This window comes from Mastigoproctus giganteus, chromosome 5, assembly GCF_048544385.1.
Source record: "Mastigoproctus giganteus isolate SK-2022 chromosome 5, ASM4854438v1, whole genome shotgun sequence".
Taxonomy (NCBI): Eukaryota; Metazoa; Arthropoda; class Arachnida; order Uropygi; family Thelyphonidae; genus Mastigoproctus; species Mastigoproctus giganteus.
The window spans coordinates 217,710,941-217,729,266 of NC_143579.1; the positions used below are offsets into that span (position 1 = coordinate 217,710,941).

At 36.5% G+C, this 18,326-nt stretch overlaps 1 protein-coding gene across 1 annotated transcript in view; it reads left to right on the forward strand.

Annotated features, from left to right (window-relative positions):
• LOC150086111 (uncharacterized) overlaps nucleotides 1–18,326 on the forward strand; it is a 182,801-nt gene that overhangs the window by 127,167 nt on the left and 37,308 nt on the right. Inside the window, exons 20-22 of the mRNA XM_090374799.1 lie at nucleotides 2,243–2,463; nucleotides 6,612–6,898; nucleotides 15,288–15,562. Of these exons, the coding sequence (XP_090230925.1) occupies nucleotides 2,243–2,463; nucleotides 6,612–6,898; nucleotides 15,288–15,562 (783 nt within the window). The remainder of the gene's footprint in view (nucleotides 1–2,242; nucleotides 2,464–6,611; nucleotides 6,899–15,287; nucleotides 15,563–18,326) is intronic.

The window sequence follows — 18,326 nt, forward strand, 5'->3', positions numbered from 1 at the left end:
GCCTCCCCACAGAGCCGTGCTGACTAGAACATGGTTCGAAGATCATTCCGCAGATTTTGGCACCATGGAATGGCCTCCTCGTTCATCGGACATGAACCCTGTGAAGCATCTTTGATCTTTGGGATGCTGTGAAAAGGTCCGTTCGAACTTTGGATCCTCCACCCAGGAATGCGACAGAATTATGGACACGGTGCAGCAAGCATGGATGGAAATACCTGTGGAACTCTTTCGTGAACTAGTGGACTCAACGCCTCGCCGTGTGACTGCCCTTATTCGGGCGAAAGGTGGGCCTACTCGTTACTAGGTAGGTATCCCATGATTTCTGTCCACTCATTGTACTTTGCGATATGTTTCGTCACTGGAGAAAAGAATGTGATCCGTCCATTGGTTTAAACTAGATATACATCCCAGAAATAACACCTCTTACAATAACACTATGGTGAATTGACCAGTACTTATACTCTAGAAGGGGAAAGAAATTTTACGAAGTACGACGTATAAAGAAGACAGCTTCACATGGCCATCTAGCGCAGTGGTGAACAATATTTTATAATGAAGGGCCATATTTGAAATTTGGTGAGACTCTGCAGGCCATATAAGTAAAGGATTGGTCCTACTGTTCGCTCCGTAAGAGCTAATGAAGACGCGTAGCATGTTTTTGTTATACTCCTTTAACACAGTTTTTATTATTAGCCATATGGTGCAAGGGAGCCTGAGGCTTATGCTGCACCAGCCAAAAAAAATATCTGAATTACCCTGAGAGAGAATAAGAGTCAGAAGTAGAAGGGAATCACCAAGAAAGAGAAGAATGATGATATCCAGCTCAGGACCCTGGGTGTGCCAAGCCCATACTCACCAGATATGAGCCCTTGGGGTTAAGTTACTGTGCTTTGCAAATCAAGCACAAACCTTTTCCTTGCCGATCTCTAAACAAATATTTATTCCCTCACTGATCATTAACTACACGACACTGGAAGTCAACTTTTATTTTTTGTACATACATTTTCAGCCAAACGATTTCAGGATGAACCGCATTATGAAATAACCTCAAAAAAAAAAAAACCTCTTAACTAAACTGCATTAAGCTTATTAAGAAAATATTTGTTAAATTTACATTTCATTGTGAATATCAATAAGATAATAAAAAAAAGTGACTTTTACAATTTAAACTTGTAAAAATAATTTCGAAGCACCTGCAGTTGTGTTGCATGTCTATACGAAAACGTTGGAGTGCATGCTTATATCTGAACAGCCTTGAAACTGAACTGCCTGTGAAGCTATAGTTGCATATTTTCCCTCTGGGCTAGCGGAAACACAGTTGGAGAATCGCTGTCACCCCCCACCCACACCAGATGGAAAAGCCTTCAGTTCTAATCACGTCGATGATGTGAGGAATTTTATGGGCCTTTTTCACAAAGTTTGTCGGGCTTAGGGCAAGGGTAGCATAATTTTTCTCCCGGAAACTCAGCAAACAGCAAATCGATCAAAGAACACAAACAATTTACAGACATATTATATACGGCGGAATATGGCCTAAGGTGGTAATTTTCAGAATTCTTTCGAGAGCCGTATAAAATATTGTAACGAGCTGGCCACTGCCCGTATTTTGAGCATCTATGTATCTTTTTTTACATCTCTTTTCTCTCTACATATATGTAGAGAGAAAAGAAACGTAAGACACCGCGTTCACGAGTCTTACATAACAATACATGCACTTATCTAAAACTAACAATACTGAATTAAAACTACATTTAATCTCTGATTTTTATTTTTTTAATACAAATTGTATGGAAAAAGAAATAACAATTTCCCTATTTCCATTTGTCCGAGTTTAGTGAAATTTTGAATGACTCGATAAATATTTTTAAAAGGCCCAAATATAAAATTTCATGTAAATCTGGGAGTGGAGTTGTTACATGCGGGCGGACGGACAGACAGACAGACAGGCGGACTGATGAAAGCAATGGGACCTAAGAACACAGAGTAGAAGATACACACGACAGCATTAAATATCGTTTATTACAAATGAAGTGTTAGTATTTACTGACAGTACTACCCCTTCATGCTCACACCAAAAACGCGTTTTTGGTGTGAGCATCAAAAGCGATTTAAGCTGGTAACGAGAGAAATATTCCAGAATAAATCATAAATCGCAGATCCGACCACGAAAATGTGTTTTCATTCACACTTCAATTTTATATTTGCTTAAACTTTCCTCAAACAGCTCTCTTTCTTATTTCAGATGAATTTCAGTATTTTGAGCGCCATATTGGAGCATTCTGGATTTCTTGAAATGCAAAAAGAACTACTGTATGAAATAAATCAAACATATTCATCTTTTCACAAGAAAGCAGCAAGGCCTCTGTTGTCAGCTGCAACACGAGAAAGTTCTGCAACGATACAAGAACTCAGGACCGATCTCCTTGCGGTAAATAATGCCTTGGATACAATCAGGAAACTACCGTAAGTAGAATGTTCATAACTAATTAACTAGTGGGACGTCGATTAATCTGAATAAACTGACGAACTACAAGACAATGCAACTCATGAGCTGTACATATAGCAGTTTATTTCGCACGTGCTAAAATATTTTAACCATTAAGCAAATATATCTTACGTAAGAGGGCTGGGCTTACCCTCCTTTAGCTATATCGAGGATGAATCCCAAATGTGAAGTGTTTTGTTCTCTACGCACAATATCGTAATTGTTTGTGCAATACTGTACAACAATTCGTTTTGGTTTTTACTGAAATTTATTTTTTCATGGAAGTGTTTGCTGCTGTGTGGAATTCTTTTTGCGTGAAACTTTTGTGCAGGATGGAAATTTTTTTCTTTCGTGGGAACTAGACTTTAAATAATATTATGAACAAAAAGAGCTATGCTTTTAATTCTTGTTCGGTTTTTTAAAGTGGGCCAACATTAAGCAAGGCCTCTTTATTTCTAATCTCCTGCGATTTCTAATCTCCCCGAATGCTCTGCGTTGTGGCGCGTCATCCAGTGAGTTACAAAATGTTTACGAAGAAAAGTGTTATGGTCCCAGTTCGACTACCAAATATCAAGTATGGAAATTAATAATTTTAAACATAAAAATGTGAAGTCAATTTTAAAAATGACTCCACATTTTTATCCCGACAAATAACCCCCAATTAGCTCAACGTCCCACTACAGTTTGTTTTAGTATTTGTCTTATTAATGAAACAAATAATTTCCATAAGATTCTTAACTACTGTGCTTTTGATAAATATTCTCAAAATTTAAAAAAGTTAAAGAATCACAGAATTAAATAATAATAATAAACAAATCAGCTTCTTAAAAAGGAATGTGACCCGTTTTAAAGTATACTGAAATCAATTTAATAGAAGTGAAAAATAAATAAATAATTATAGTGTTACTAATTAATATGATATACAGGGTGTCTCAAAAATAGACGGCATAACTTTGGGAATGAGTTCCTCATAAGTAGACAATAAAAATATTTTATATCAACATAGTTCCAGAAATGCTTGGTTTCCTAGTTTTGAAGGTCTGTCTATGACACTTAACTGTTCACATCACCTTATAGTAATTGCTCAAAACGTCCACCTTCTGCCTGAATACAGGCTCACATCGACGTCTCATCGACTTGCGAAGACGATGCCAAATTCCTGGCATGTTTCGTATTGTCTCACAACCTGCCACAATTCAATTGCGGAGAGTTTCCACATTAGCTACCGGAGTCGAATACACCAATGGCTTTAAATGGCTCCACAAGAAGAAATCTAGTGGGTTTAAATCAACTGATCGTGGAGGCCAGGCAGTTGGTCCACCTCTCCCTATCCACCAACCAGGTGCACGAGGTGTAAAGGTCCCATATTCACAAAGGCGGCCATGGATACCTTCAAACGTTTTCCTGTCTGGACATTACGTTCTGCGAACCTTTCATGGTACAAACTACGAGCCTCCAAAGCATTGCCGTCAGCCAAACCGTACATAAAGTGCATATCCGCTTGCTCCTGATTTGAGTACATGGTCGGAATGGAAAACCACCAGATTCTGTCAGTTTTTTCCCTCTGGAATGGGTCCCCCAGAGGATCCTGGCTTACCTTCTGACAACATTAGGTGGGTCAGAGTCTCTCTCTTGAGACAGTACGTGCTTTACACGGACTGGCCCACCTTCCCATGGTGTGGACGAGTACCCAGAATCATCTGTCCAGGTGACTGATGCTTCTGGGTAGCCAAGCGGCCAGAACAGAACAACAAAACACACACACATAATACACACAAACCGACGTCACACACATATCTGGCCCATTTGTAGTGCTACTGTTCTGCACAGAGATACGAGGCGGAGTTGAACAAACGTTCTAGGAGCCGCCCTTTACATATACACATGTCCACACACAGTACCTTATGATAAAGGAAATCCCTGCGGGAGATAAGACATTCCGGTTAATAACTCGGGAACCAAGCATTTCCGGAACTATGTTGATATAAAATATTTTTATTGTCTACATATGAGGAACTCATTCCTGAAGTTATGCCGTCTATTTTTGAGACACCCTGTATATAAAAATAATTCTTTTCACTTCACTGCACATACCTCAACATCATATTCACTCAATTTTTTTTTTAAATACTTGACTCATTTCCCCTTGGACTTTTAATAAATCATCAAGAGCCGAACATAAAAGATTAATCACAAAAAAGAAAATTTTCAATTAATTTAAAAAATAAAAATCCAACAAGCTGAAACGTAAACGCACCTCATAGTATCAACTCTTCTCTCCAGATCATTCCTATTTTAGTTAAGAATTAAATTACAGAAAACAGCTTTTAATTATTTTGGATTTCACAAAATGTCGGTTATTTAACCATGCAAATATAAACAAGTGCATTGTGTCAATATACAGTACTGTGAAGATGACTGAATCTATGATTAAACTTCATATCCGTTTTGTATGATGTCATACTTTCATATTACGTGGAAAAAGACTCGCTTCAGGAAACTGTATAAATTATACTACATGGTACTTGGATTACTTTATACGCTATTTCTGCTCTGAATTCTTTTATTCGTATACACGTAAAGCTCACCAAAATATAGAAATTCCTACATATTTATAATAGTAAATTAGTTTAATCAGAATAGCCTCTAATTTAATTTACAGATTCATGACATTTGACAAAATCTAAGTATATCATCACTTAAAATGTATCACAGTATGAGACTACTCAAAAAGTATATTAAGCATAATCGCCTATGCCAACATCAACACGGCACACCATTTTGGCACAACGCGTCCGCATGAGTAAAGAACGCCGCAATTTGGTAAATACAAAATATTCTAATTTAATTCTTAACTAAACATATTAGAAGGAGGCATCGAAGGGCCATTGCCCCTTCGAGTAGGGGCAGTGGCGAAACTGTACATTCTGGGCCCCTGCGCCAGACTGCCAATTGATTCCCATGTGATCTTTAATACCCATAATACACCAGCCGTCTGACAACCCCACGGTGGAAACCCCGCTGTATGATACTTTCGTCACTGAGTAGGCGCTACCGACACAAATGATCAAATTACGCAAATATTCAAATTCGTTATTAATTTAAATAACGAATTTAACAGTAACTGTCACCGAACAGTTACCGTCTATGAATTTTCAGCCTTCTTCAATTCGAGATGTAGAAGAGGAAATTTTAAATCTTCAGAACAATTTAATTTCTGAAGTTTGAAAAAAACTTAAGTTTTTGGAAGGTGCACGAGAATATTTATCCAAATCTGAAAAAGATTGGTGAGATAATAAAATCGCATTTGGGATTGTCCCCAACACGTGTGAAATATTTTCTTCAATGAAAATAATTAAAATACAGGATATGAATGATTGATAATCATTTAGACTATTGTTTGCCAGCAGCCATGTCTTCGCATATTCCCAATTTCGATAAACTAGTGGATGAGATGGAGGAATTCTACGCAGCATCAAGGATTTAAACTGGAATTCTTTATATTTTTTATAAATTATTTATAAAAAATATAAAGAATTAATAAACTGGGAAAAATTTGTTCTAATTTTGATATATATATCTCAGCATGAAACAAATAAGTAATTTCATTATAATTATTTTGTATTTTGAAAAATCGTAAAACTTATTTTTTTATATTTGCTTGCGTTTTAGACGTTCATGTTCATTTGAGAAGGCATTTTGCCTTTAATGCACATAAACTTTGTCGACCACTGCTCTACAGAACTGTTACTACTTGTAACATTTTTTAACATCTTTCATTTCTTTAATTTTGTTCTCTCATTGACTTTCATGGGTATCGAGTTTTTATTCCAATCCCTTTTATTTGCGGCAAACCAATAACTGTTGCATAAATGGATGCGTAATGTGCATAAAATCTCGATGTCATGCCATGGCATCACTCCGAGCTAAACTTAATCCATCACTTAAGCGATAATTTAATCGATTATTCTAATAATAAATTTCGGTCAAGCAAGTAAAAGGTTAGTAGCGGTCCCCGCTAAATTAATCTGGATGATTGAAACTACAGTTTGGGTGTGTCTGCAATTCAGCTTTCTTTCCTTCAACAACTTTTTTTTTCTCTAATTTTCATTATTTATTTATTTAGGGAACTCGGCGTTATTCAAAAGTGGAAGCAGGCTATTCTACCTTTATTGAAAAGTGTGAGCGATCAAATCAACCACTATGCTCGAGAATATAAGAAAAGTTATTTGAAGGCGTGGGATACGGCCAGAGAGGTACTGAAAAATAAAATGTGCAGTGACAACAGTATCTGCAGCTTTGCAGTGCAATCATATAAACATCATGGACCAAAGGAAGCCGCTAGAACAATTATTGAGATTGTATCTACTAACGTAAATAATGCCTACACTGCTACTGCACAATATCTTTCAGGTTAGTAACTGCCTAGGTTTCTCGTAATATTCACCAAAGTAGGATTAGTTAATTAAAACTATTATTCAATAAAACAGGTTTATAATGAATTATAAATATATGTCTCGTCAGGTCTATATTTATTACTGTAAATAATAATAATGATAAACGTACTGAAATTAATGATATTGGAAAGAAGTTGTCATCTTTTAAGGGTGTAACAAGGTGATACTGTTGTACGCGTTGTACTAATAATATTAAGAATAGGAGATCTAAGGATTTACTTAGCAAGTACCAGTATTTGCTAAGTAAATCCTTCGATCTCCTATTCTTAATATTAACGTTGAGGAAAAGTCACCAGTTAGGATTACGTTTGAAAGTGTCTGAATTCTGCCCAGACACGACAAGAGGAGTACACACGATGAGAGCCTTGTCGTCAATTCGGCACTGGGGAGATGGTTCAAGACTCGTGGGGTAGAATTTTTCTCAGCGTGATCTGTGCTTGTTAACAGGAGAGACTGTTTTTACAGGGATGAAATACGTTTAAATAGAAGGGAGTGCAAGAATATTTCTCATCTTATCGAGGAAGTGTACGTAGATAGGAAAACTGCTAGCTTGAGGGGAAGACCCCCGTGATTGATGATGTTGTAGGCGCATCAGGGCGAAATACACAGAATAAAAGCAGCCATAAGCAGAGGTGAAAGCGATTCTTGCGCTGCTTCTATTGGGACCTGCAGTTCTATTAGTCCGAAAAGCAAGGTGGCTGAGATTACAAGGCCCGCTGGGTTCCGTACGAGATAAGCAAATTCATAGACTGCATTAGGCTTACTAAGAGTAACAAGTTAGTTAATTTACGCAGTGAATTACATTTCAAGCATATTGGCAAATTGTAAAATTCATGATTTATAACAAAAACAAGCAAAAACTTTTATGTGCGAACCGAGAACGTCGTTTCTGCGTATCGGACACCGCGTATTCCTCTAACCAGCGCACGGCAACAAACATGATATCCAGTGCTTCAGCTACAATATACACAGTATATGGTTAATTATGTTATACACTTCCGCCTAAAAGTTTGGAATCACAGCGTATGGCAACAGCTTTTGCTTTTTTTTTTTTTTTTGAAATTAGCTATGATAACGTACGGTTTAATATAAAAAAAACAACACACTACAAAGTACTTTAAAAAATTAAACATTACTTTAATTAAACATCAAAGTACTTTAATTAAGCATTGAAAAATTTGCGGCAAAAAATATTAAAATGTTTAATATTAACAACTACTGATTTTTCATCAAAATATCGCCCACAAGATTTTATCACTGCCTTACACAGCGTGGCATTCTGGCAATTAATTTTATACGTGCCTTGGCTAACATTATTCCAATCGATCTGCAAAGATTCCCATAATTTTTTTGAACATGGAAGGACTTCACGGTCTAGTAGTAGTAGTAGTAGTAGTAGTGGCATGTGATGCAAGAAAGCAAATGTATGAGCTCATGCAGCATCAGCCAAAAAAAAAAAAAAAAAAAAAAATCACACCATTCCCTCTAAATGCCTGTCCAGTTCCTCCTTAAATTTATTCAACCTATCAACTTCCACAACGACATTTGGAAGTTTGTTCCAGCAATTAACCACCCGCTGGCTAAAGGAAAATTTCCGCACATCTATTCTACATCTGTCCTTTCTTAATTTGAATTTATGCCCCCTTAGGTTCGTAATCTGAACAAGTGGAAGGATCCCATCAGAATTCAGCGTGCTGAACCCATTCAAGGCCTTATAGACCTCAATCAGATCACCGCGCAGGTGCCTAGTCTCCAGCCACTGCAATTTGCAGAACTTAAGCCTCTCTTGGTAAGAGGATCCCTTCATTCCCCTCACCAATCTTGTTGCCCTTCTCTGTACACGCTCAAGTAAATCTACATCCTTCCTAAAATGAGGCCTCCAGACCTGTACGCAGTACTCAAGCCGTGGCCTGACCATTGCCTTATACAGAGGGATAATCACCTCCTTTTCCCTGCTAGAAAAATTCCTATATATCATTGACAAAACCCCATGACCTGCCCGGGCAGCCTGTCTGCATTGCTCAGAAAACTTCATATCTGCCTGCACAATTACTCCAAGGTCTTTTTCATTTTCTACCACCTTAAGTGTAGTACCACACAGTTGGTACGTTTCTCTGGGGTTACTTCTACCCATATGCAGTACTTTGCATTTGTAGAGGTTAAACTTCAGTTGCCACTTCTTAGCCCATCTGCCCAAATTATCTAGATCCTGTTGCAGTAGCACACTGCCATTACTGTCATTAACAACCCTACCAACCTTTGTATCATCTGCAAACTTCGACATTAAACCTGATATACCTTCATCAATATCATTGATAAATATACAAAACAACAGTGGACCTAACACCGAACCCTGTGGGACTCCACTAATAACATTAGTCCAAGAAGAGCAGCACCCATTGATTACCACCCTCTGTCTTCTAGCACTTAACCATCCTTTTATAAATTGTAGCAAAAATTGTTACCCTTAGTACCACACTGCTCCAATTTGTACAATAGTCTTCCATGCGCAACAGTGTCAAAAGCTTTCCTGAAATCCAAATATATGATATCAAAATTATTTTTCGCATCCAGTTCCTTTGTAACCACATCATAATATCCTATCAAATTTGTCAGACAAGATTTTCCCTTAACAAACACATGTTGTGTCTGAATTATTGCTGCAGTCTTGTCTAGATGATCCTGCAATGCATCTTTAACCAGTGACTCCATTATTTTACCCGGAACAGAAGTTAAACTAACTGGTCTGTATTTACTCGTGTCACCCTTCGATCCCCCTTTGTGAATTGGGGATACATTTGCACATCTCCAGTCCGTGGGAACCTCCCCTGAGTCCAAGGATGCTCTCATAATTATGGCTAAGGGTTTGCTTAGTTGCTTTGCCGCCTCCTTTAATATAACTGGATAGATCCCATCCACCCCAGGTGCTTTTCTTACGTTTAACTTCAACAATTTCTCTTCCACTTTGCTCTCAGTTATTACAAAATCATTAAGTATCTTGCTACAATTTGATAACCTTCTGCCATTTTCAAATCTTAATAATTCCTCACGTGTGAATGTAGGTGCAAAATACTCATTCAGTTTGTTTGCTATCTGAGTAGGATCATCAACAGTCGAACCATCGATGTCAAGTGGACCAATCAGATTCATCCCCTTCCTTTTAGAGTTTATATAAGTAAAGAAATCCTTGCTGTTTTCCTTAGCATCTTTTGCCAAGGATTTCTCGTAATCTGCCTTCGCCTGCCGAACCTCCTTTGTGACCTGATTACAGATTAACTTATATCTGCCATAGGCTTCTGAGTCGCTTGATAATTTAGATTAAGGGGTGGCGAACCTTTTTAAGGATGCGTGCCAAAATTGGCTAATCTTTTAAAAAACTACCCTCGCGTGCCTAAAACACAAAATGCATAATGTTTATTATTCTTCTTAATCAACGCAAATCTTTCACTCCAAGATCCTTGAAATTCTCTGTCACTCTCCTCTTCATTTGAACGTTTTTGTTTTTTTGCTGGTTGAGCTGATATTCTAAACAATCTGTAAAGGCCAAATAGCAATTAAAATATTTATAAGAATTTATGGGAATTAATAAGGATAATCTCCACACCACGTACAAACCGTAATTGACAACCAAACCAAGGAGACTATACTGAATGTTGATAATATATCTCACATAACTTTACCAATAACTTATATTCTGAATAAATGAGTGAAATATACGAATTTTTTCTTAATTTAGTTTCACAATTGCGTCGGTAGATCTCACCACACCGACTTCAAACAAATCACTGCGTGGAGTTTGAAAATTTTTTGGGTCGCTATGAAATCCGCGTGCCATGGGTTCGCCGCCCCTGGTCTAGATGATTCCATAAAAGCTCTACTGAGTTTAAGTCAGACAATTGGGTTGATCACGTCATAATTTGCAATACAGTCTCCTCTTATTTAGTTGCTAGAAAGTAAGACGCTGCTCAGCTGAGAACTGTTTTGGGCCATTGTCTTGTTGACATATAAAATTTCTTCCACAAAGTAAGTCCAGATGATATTGTAATATGTTAAATAATATTTTTATAGTCTTCTTTTCTTAAAATTCCCCAATTCTGACGATGTCACCCACTCCAGAAAAACAGAAACAACCCCAGATCATGATGGAACCACCACCGTGCTTGACTGAAGGCGCACTAAACAATGTGACACCATTTTTATTTCAGTTGGTCGTCTCACATAAACTCTACGCTTGGATCCAAAATTTTCAAATTTGAATTCATCCATCCATCCACACTACTTTTTCCACTCCTGAATTGTCCGACGTTGATGGCTCTTAGCCCAAACCAACCGTTTCTTTCGATTTTCCGGTTTTAATAAGGATTTTTCGGACCACTACACGACCACGAAATCCTGCTTGTTCAAGACGAAGTTAATAGTGGATGTAGACAGTGAATACAGAGTTATAATAGCACTTCTTTTTACAACACTCAGTTCTTTATTTCTTGCAATATTTATCACAAAACTTACACCACACACTCTTCCTGAATGACGGGTGTTCGATTTTATAAGTTCCAACTCCTACTCCTCAATTTACATTATTACAAAACAATCTGGAATCATCTACAATCTTCTATAATATTGAAGCAATACTTCCACATTCTAGAATTATCTAAAACATTCTACCACATTCGTAAATCTTTGTCACCTTTCTGGAATATTATTGAGATTTCTTAAATATTATTCGTTTTGTTTTGTTTTGTTTTTATACATAACAGATAATATTTTAATAAAAATTGGTAAACATGTCGAGTGGGGCTTATTCTAATAAAAACTTTGAAAATTAAGAAAAAATTATATGTGATTCCAAACTTTAAGGTGAGAGTGTATGCACGAAAAAAATAAACAATCATTACCAGATTTCTACTGATCAGATTTTAATGAAATTTGGAAGGGCTCGACTAATCTTTCTGAAAGATCTGAATATAAAATATCACGAAAACTCATCCACTGGGAGTTCAGTTCAGTTGAGTTATTTTGTGCCGTCGGACAAAGAAATAATAATTTCCCCATTTCTATTGGTTCACATTTAAGGAATTTTTGGTTGCTCAATATATCCTTCTAAAAGGTCCAAATAAAAAGTTCCATGAAAATCCATCCAGTGACACTCGAGTTATCATGCGGAAGGATAATAATAAGAACTAGGGGGACTCCGCCCCTTGCTCGCTTTTCTCGCCAACACCCGCGCATGCTTTTCTACGTAATATGTAGAGGTATGACGGAGTAAGTCAAATCTTTTCTACGTAAAAGACACCTGTCGAAACGCACTGATTGATATCTAATATATAAAAGAAAATAGAAAGTGTAAGAAAAAACTATAAAAAGTAAAATTGTGTGAATGTTGAGTGAATGAAAGTTAATTGCATGTTCTATCTTAGCCTCTTCACTGGACAGATTGATGGCTATGACAAGCTGACATCATGCTGATGCTGTAGCTCTTCCTAGCTAGTATGGTGTTGGGATGCTGACGCTGGCCATTAGGGTAACTCCCATGCCAGTGTGGGACAGAGCTGCAAAAAGCACGAAAGAATCTCTTTCCCTGTGTTCTTTTATTCCTACCACATGGGATGGTTGAGTGTCCTTTCCCCACCCTGGGTGGCCATATCCCCTTTTGCGTGGTGGCTTGCCCCACCAACCACTTTCAACTCCCATCCTCTGGACCAGGATGGGCGTCCTGTACCAGGGAGTCCCCTTACTGTCCCCCCTTTCAAATCAGGCGAGTGCCTCAACTACTGTTCTCTTCCCCTTTTTGGCTAAGTGGCCAGAGGAACAATACAACCCACACTAATACTTCACAAAACACACACTCTGGGCTTATGCAGGGTATTGTTTTCTACACAGAGTAAAAACGCGGAGTTGGGGGAGACTCCCGGTGCCTCCAGACACTATTATCGATATCTAATCAGGAAATAATCTGTGTAATTATTTACCTGTGCATTTGTAGTGCGCGGCATTCAATCGCTATGTAATTATTTACATAGCGATTGAATGCCGCGATTGATTTACATAGCGATTGATTGAATTAATCGCTATGTAATTACCTGCGTTTACATAGGTCACTTAGGAAAAGGCCTTTTGCTTCGGGTTACATAATGCATGGGAATATTGTTGCATCCCAAAGAACTCGACTAAAATATAACTGAAATATTTAACATATTTGCAAAATACTAAATTACTGTATTTACAAATACTGTATACAATATTCACTAATACGTATATAAAAACGTTACAATGGAACATCAAATGTTAGATAGTGAAGCACGAGGTTGGTGAACGTTATGTGGATGCAGTTGTTAATAATTAATTGCTTTTTTAAGTGACGTAATTGCCTCGCTCTCTCCTCCCATTGGTTCGAATAAATATCACTAGGAGGAAAACTTTTTTTTTAATGTATAGAGAGATGTCATCAAAAAAAAAAATCTCATAAAGGAGAAAAAGTGGATGATCTTTAGGAAGGGTGACATTTTTAATCGACTTTCATTTTTGTTTAGTGCAAAAAGGTTAGGTTTTTACGCGATTTCGGGATTCAAGCAAAAGTGTGGGTTTTTTACTGTAATGGAAAAAAAAGGATAGGTTAATTTACTCCACTAATTCTGGACGGATCCAAGCAAAAGGAGTGGGTTTGGGTGTGTGGTACGTGACCTTCTGTTTGTCAGGCGGCTTTTCTCTGTGACTTGTTACATGACAGGAGACGCAATCACGTGATTCGTTTCGTGATTCGTTGGTCACGCCGAGAGATACACTATTCCAGAGGTACTTTTACCCAAAAGGTTTTTATAATAATAACCGAATTTATATTAGTCCGATTTTAATGAATTTGGGATGGGTCGAGAAATCTTTCTAAAAGTCCCAATTATAAAATTTCATAAAAATCTGTCCACTGGCAGTCGACAGACAGACGGCCGGACATGGTGAAGACAAGCGCATTATGGAATTACGCTAACGCTCCTAAAAACAGGTGCTCGTATAATTGCTTGTACACTTAATGTTTGAAGTATAGTAAAAAAAATTATGAATTTGAAGTACCGTATTTGTCGGCTTATAAGATGCACTTTTTTTCCCTTATAAATACCTTAAAAAAATCTCCCTGCGTCTTTGGAAGCCGAAAGTGGCAATACAGCACATGCGCAAAACCGAGAAAATGTAGTTAACGAATAGTTTACATCGCGATCAGTACACTTTTCAGCAATTAACAGACTGTTGTTGGAGTGACAAGTGAATTCCACTTCCCTAATCTCTAAAAATAAGTCCTAATCAATGGCAGGCGTATTGATTAGGTGATCAAGTCAGTAATGAATCTGAAGTTTAATAATACTAAAATAATAAGAGTAATAATCCTATACCTTTATTTATTGGCTTTTATTTTTATTGAATTTTAAATTCCCATTGTATTAACAATTTTTTTTCAAAAGTTTTTTTTTTTTTCTTAAATTTACCGTTCCAAAATTAGGGAGCGTCTTCCACGCCTCTGCGTCTTATAAGTCGACAAGTATTTAGTAATCCTAACACAGCCCGAAACCGCTTATTGTACGATTTAAAAAAAAAAAACAGTGGTACAAGGGTTCAGAATAACCAGCAGAATTATTTCTGATAAAAAGTTTGGCTCGGGTCTTCACTAAAATAAATAAATAAATTTCACAACTTATCAGCAATGACAAATAAAGGAAATAAGTCACAAAAAAGTGACTTATTTCCTTTATTTGAGAAAACTGTCAGCCAAGCTAACTTGTCGAAGTGAAATTTAAACCGTTCGAAAAACAATAAAATTAAGCATTTTATTAATTGAAAAAGAAAAAAAAATTATAAACGGTTTCACACTATCCTACCCCTTTTGCTCCTTTTCGGCGTGGCTAGTTCGCCTTTTTCGCACTATGTGGAAGAAAGGAATAACAACTACATTAAATACGGTGCTACTCTGAGGAGACGCGTAAAGAAAATGCACCACCCCTACATTCAAATCCAAAATGTATTCTAACACAAAATAACTGTCTGCTCATTATCATTGTAATTAGATCATTAGTGTTAGACCAAATTACGATGTAGGGCACAATCGAGTGGGTTTTTTTTTTCTTTTTTTTACTTGTTTCTTTTTTTTTTTTGAAACCTGTATATCCAGTGAATGCATAATTTCTTACTCGCAGATTTATCTCCAATATTACCGAAATTTAGTAAAAATAATTAAAATTTTGTACAAGCCTCTTTTGAATGGCGCTATTTGTTTAGTTATTATTTTTTTTATGCAACTGTGATTATTAAGTGTTATTTTTAGAAATAACTGTGATTATTAGAAAGTGTTATTTTTGCAGCACTGTCCCATAGCATTCCTGTTTGGAGAAAGCCAGAGGGAACGGGTATTCAACAGTCCCCGACTACGTATGCTACCAGAGCAGCACATTTTATAAAGAATATTTGGAAGTTGAAACTCATACAAGATTTAAAAAGATGGAATCAGTGGGGAACCGATAAAATCATGGAATATCTCATGCCAGTAATCCAAAAGACACGTGAATTGAAGAATAAAATAGTGGAAACTAGATATATAAGTAACATAAAATCAGGAATTTGCGGAATAAAACCACAGGTAAATTTTAAATAGAAACATGGTAATAAAATAATAATTTCTAATAGTAGTCTACAATTTTGGAATTTCATTTGAGGAAGCTTAATTAATACAAGGTAAAAATTGCACAGGAGCACTGTCTTTCTCATTTAATTCCATACAGAGTCCATTGTATTTCCATTCCCCCCCCCCCCCAAGATCAGATGTATCGAGCTCATCATAGTAAATAATTATTATTTTTTTAATTTCACTTATACACAATTAATTATTCACACTTATACATAATTATTTTCAGTTATTTTATTAAGGTACAAATATTAACACGTCAGTAATATAACTTTAATCAGTGAATCAAATTAATATTCAGTACATTTTCTACCATAACAAACTTGTACGTATAATAAATATCCTTTATACTTTTATGTAATATTTTGCACAAACCTTTAAAATACAGCATAATGGAGTTCTTTATATAATGGTAGAAAGTGTAAATATTTTACCAGAATCGCAATAAGAATTATACTAGTAATAACAATTATATGGCGTAAAATATAACTACATGTTATTGCATTATCATATCATGTTCACGTTATAAAATAACATAATTTAGAATTCTCTAAGATTATTTTTCAGTGGAAATGAGAAAGAAAAATAAAATATTACTTACACGAAATAAGCGTTCTCTCTCATTAATCTCTGCTTGAAAAGGCAGACGACGGTCTGCAGCGACCTCCTATTGATTTCTTTAGAATTTCATTTTGTCCTTATTAATGAAATAAAGTTCTTTTAGAATTACATCGGATGGTTGTTAATCTCGATATATTCTGCTAATGATAGCATGAACAATTTAATGGTTCAGACGTTGAGCTCATTTACTTTCTAAATTAAACTTCTTTTTGCAAATGAATCAGACATGACTAAAATTCCCTTAGTTATAAATTTCTACTGTCTCTCTTAAAAAATCAATACGACAATTATGCTGTAACATAATTTTAATAATAATAATAAACTGAATATATGCTCTATATTCGTTTAAAAAATAAACACGGAAAATGATTTTCAACAAATATTGGTATGACTAACTATAAATAATTGCATGTAAATTTTTTAAATAACTGTGGAAGAGATATGGTAAACTATAAAAGTACCAAAATTATTTCTTCGTTTTTTTTTTTTCTTTATAATATGTCTAATTTTTTAGTAATTTTGTAGGAAGTGTCAAGTAAAACCTAATGTATTTTACAGAAGCACGCAATAGTATTAGGATATACATATACGAGGTGTAGTAATAAAATGTTGTTGCGAACATGTTCGATGAGGTTGAAAATAAACGGAACTGGTATGTTGAGTTCAGACTTTGCCCAACAGTTGGTGGTACAGAGATTGTTCAGAGGTGGTACAGAGAATATCAAATTTTGCTTTAAACTGGGAAAATCTTCAACAGAAACGTAAGAAATGTTAAAAACTGTTTATGATAATGAAACGTTAAGTCGTATCAGTGTGTTTGAATGGTATAAGAGGTTCAAATGCGGACTTCAGGATGACCCAAGAAGTGAGTGTCCATCAACTCAACCTCTCGAAATGAGAACAGAACTGTAAAAGTTTGGGAAATCGTGACAAGAGATCGTTCTTTGACCCTCAGGAGCATGGCGGATGAGCTGGATATAAATAAAGAGACGATTCGTCAAATTCTGCATAAAGATTTGGGGGGGGGGAGAAGGAAGATCGTGCAGAAGGAAGAGCTGTAGCAGAAAAAGGCTACTACTAGAAAGGTATAGCTGAGTTTACATAAAACTGTAAGATCGAATATTCGATCTAGTCTGAGAGTTAGTCTCAATCTAGGACGAAATCCCATATCTGTTCGAAAAATGAATACGGGTGAAGGTTGTTGTTGTTGGGTTTTAGGAGTATCTGCAAATAAGGCCATGTTTCTCTGTGTATATTGTCTGTAAATTGCGTGTGTTCTGTGGTCGATTTTCTGTTTGCTGGACCAAAAACCCCAGTTTCCGGGAGAAATAACCACGCCTGAGACAAACTAACTCGGCCATGTTGTGAAAAAGACCCATAAAAATTCATCTCATCATCGACGGGATTCGAACTCAGGTCTTTTCCACCCGGTGTGGGGAGACGGAGATCCTACCAATTGTGCTACCACGAGGGCAAGGGTGAAGGCTCCTTTTACCGCCCTGTTTCGCCCAAAAATCGGAAACAGTGATTCCAATATTGCTTGCTCCGATCCAAATAGAATGTAAATGATTGGAAACAGGATTTTCCTGTTTTGTTCATGAATCTCAATTTCCATTCTTTTGTACAGACTGCAGAACCAGAATGCGCAAGCAACCTCATGAAGCAATGTCTCCATTGTCATGTGTCGGCCCTAATGCACAAGCTGTGGAAGATGAAATAGTTGTGTGAGGAATGTTCTCATGGAATGGATTAGGTCTACTGATATCACTGAAGCGGGAGAAAAAGGCGACACATATTTCAATTTTAAAATTTAATTTTATCCTTAAGGAGATGGCCAATTTCGAGATAGTAATGTAATTATCTATCCTGCTAAACTGTCAATGAGTGATTTATTAAATATGATGGTGACTTCATTACCTTCCTTGTTCTCCACTCACCCCTGGCAACACGCCAGGGGTGAGTGGAGAGATTTTAAGTCATTGCCTCAGCAATGACTTAAAATTACCCTAGATAGCTTTCAACCAATAGTAAAAGCCATGTCAAGCTGTAATTCAGGCATCTGGTCGATCTACGAGATGTTAACGTTAACATCTACGAG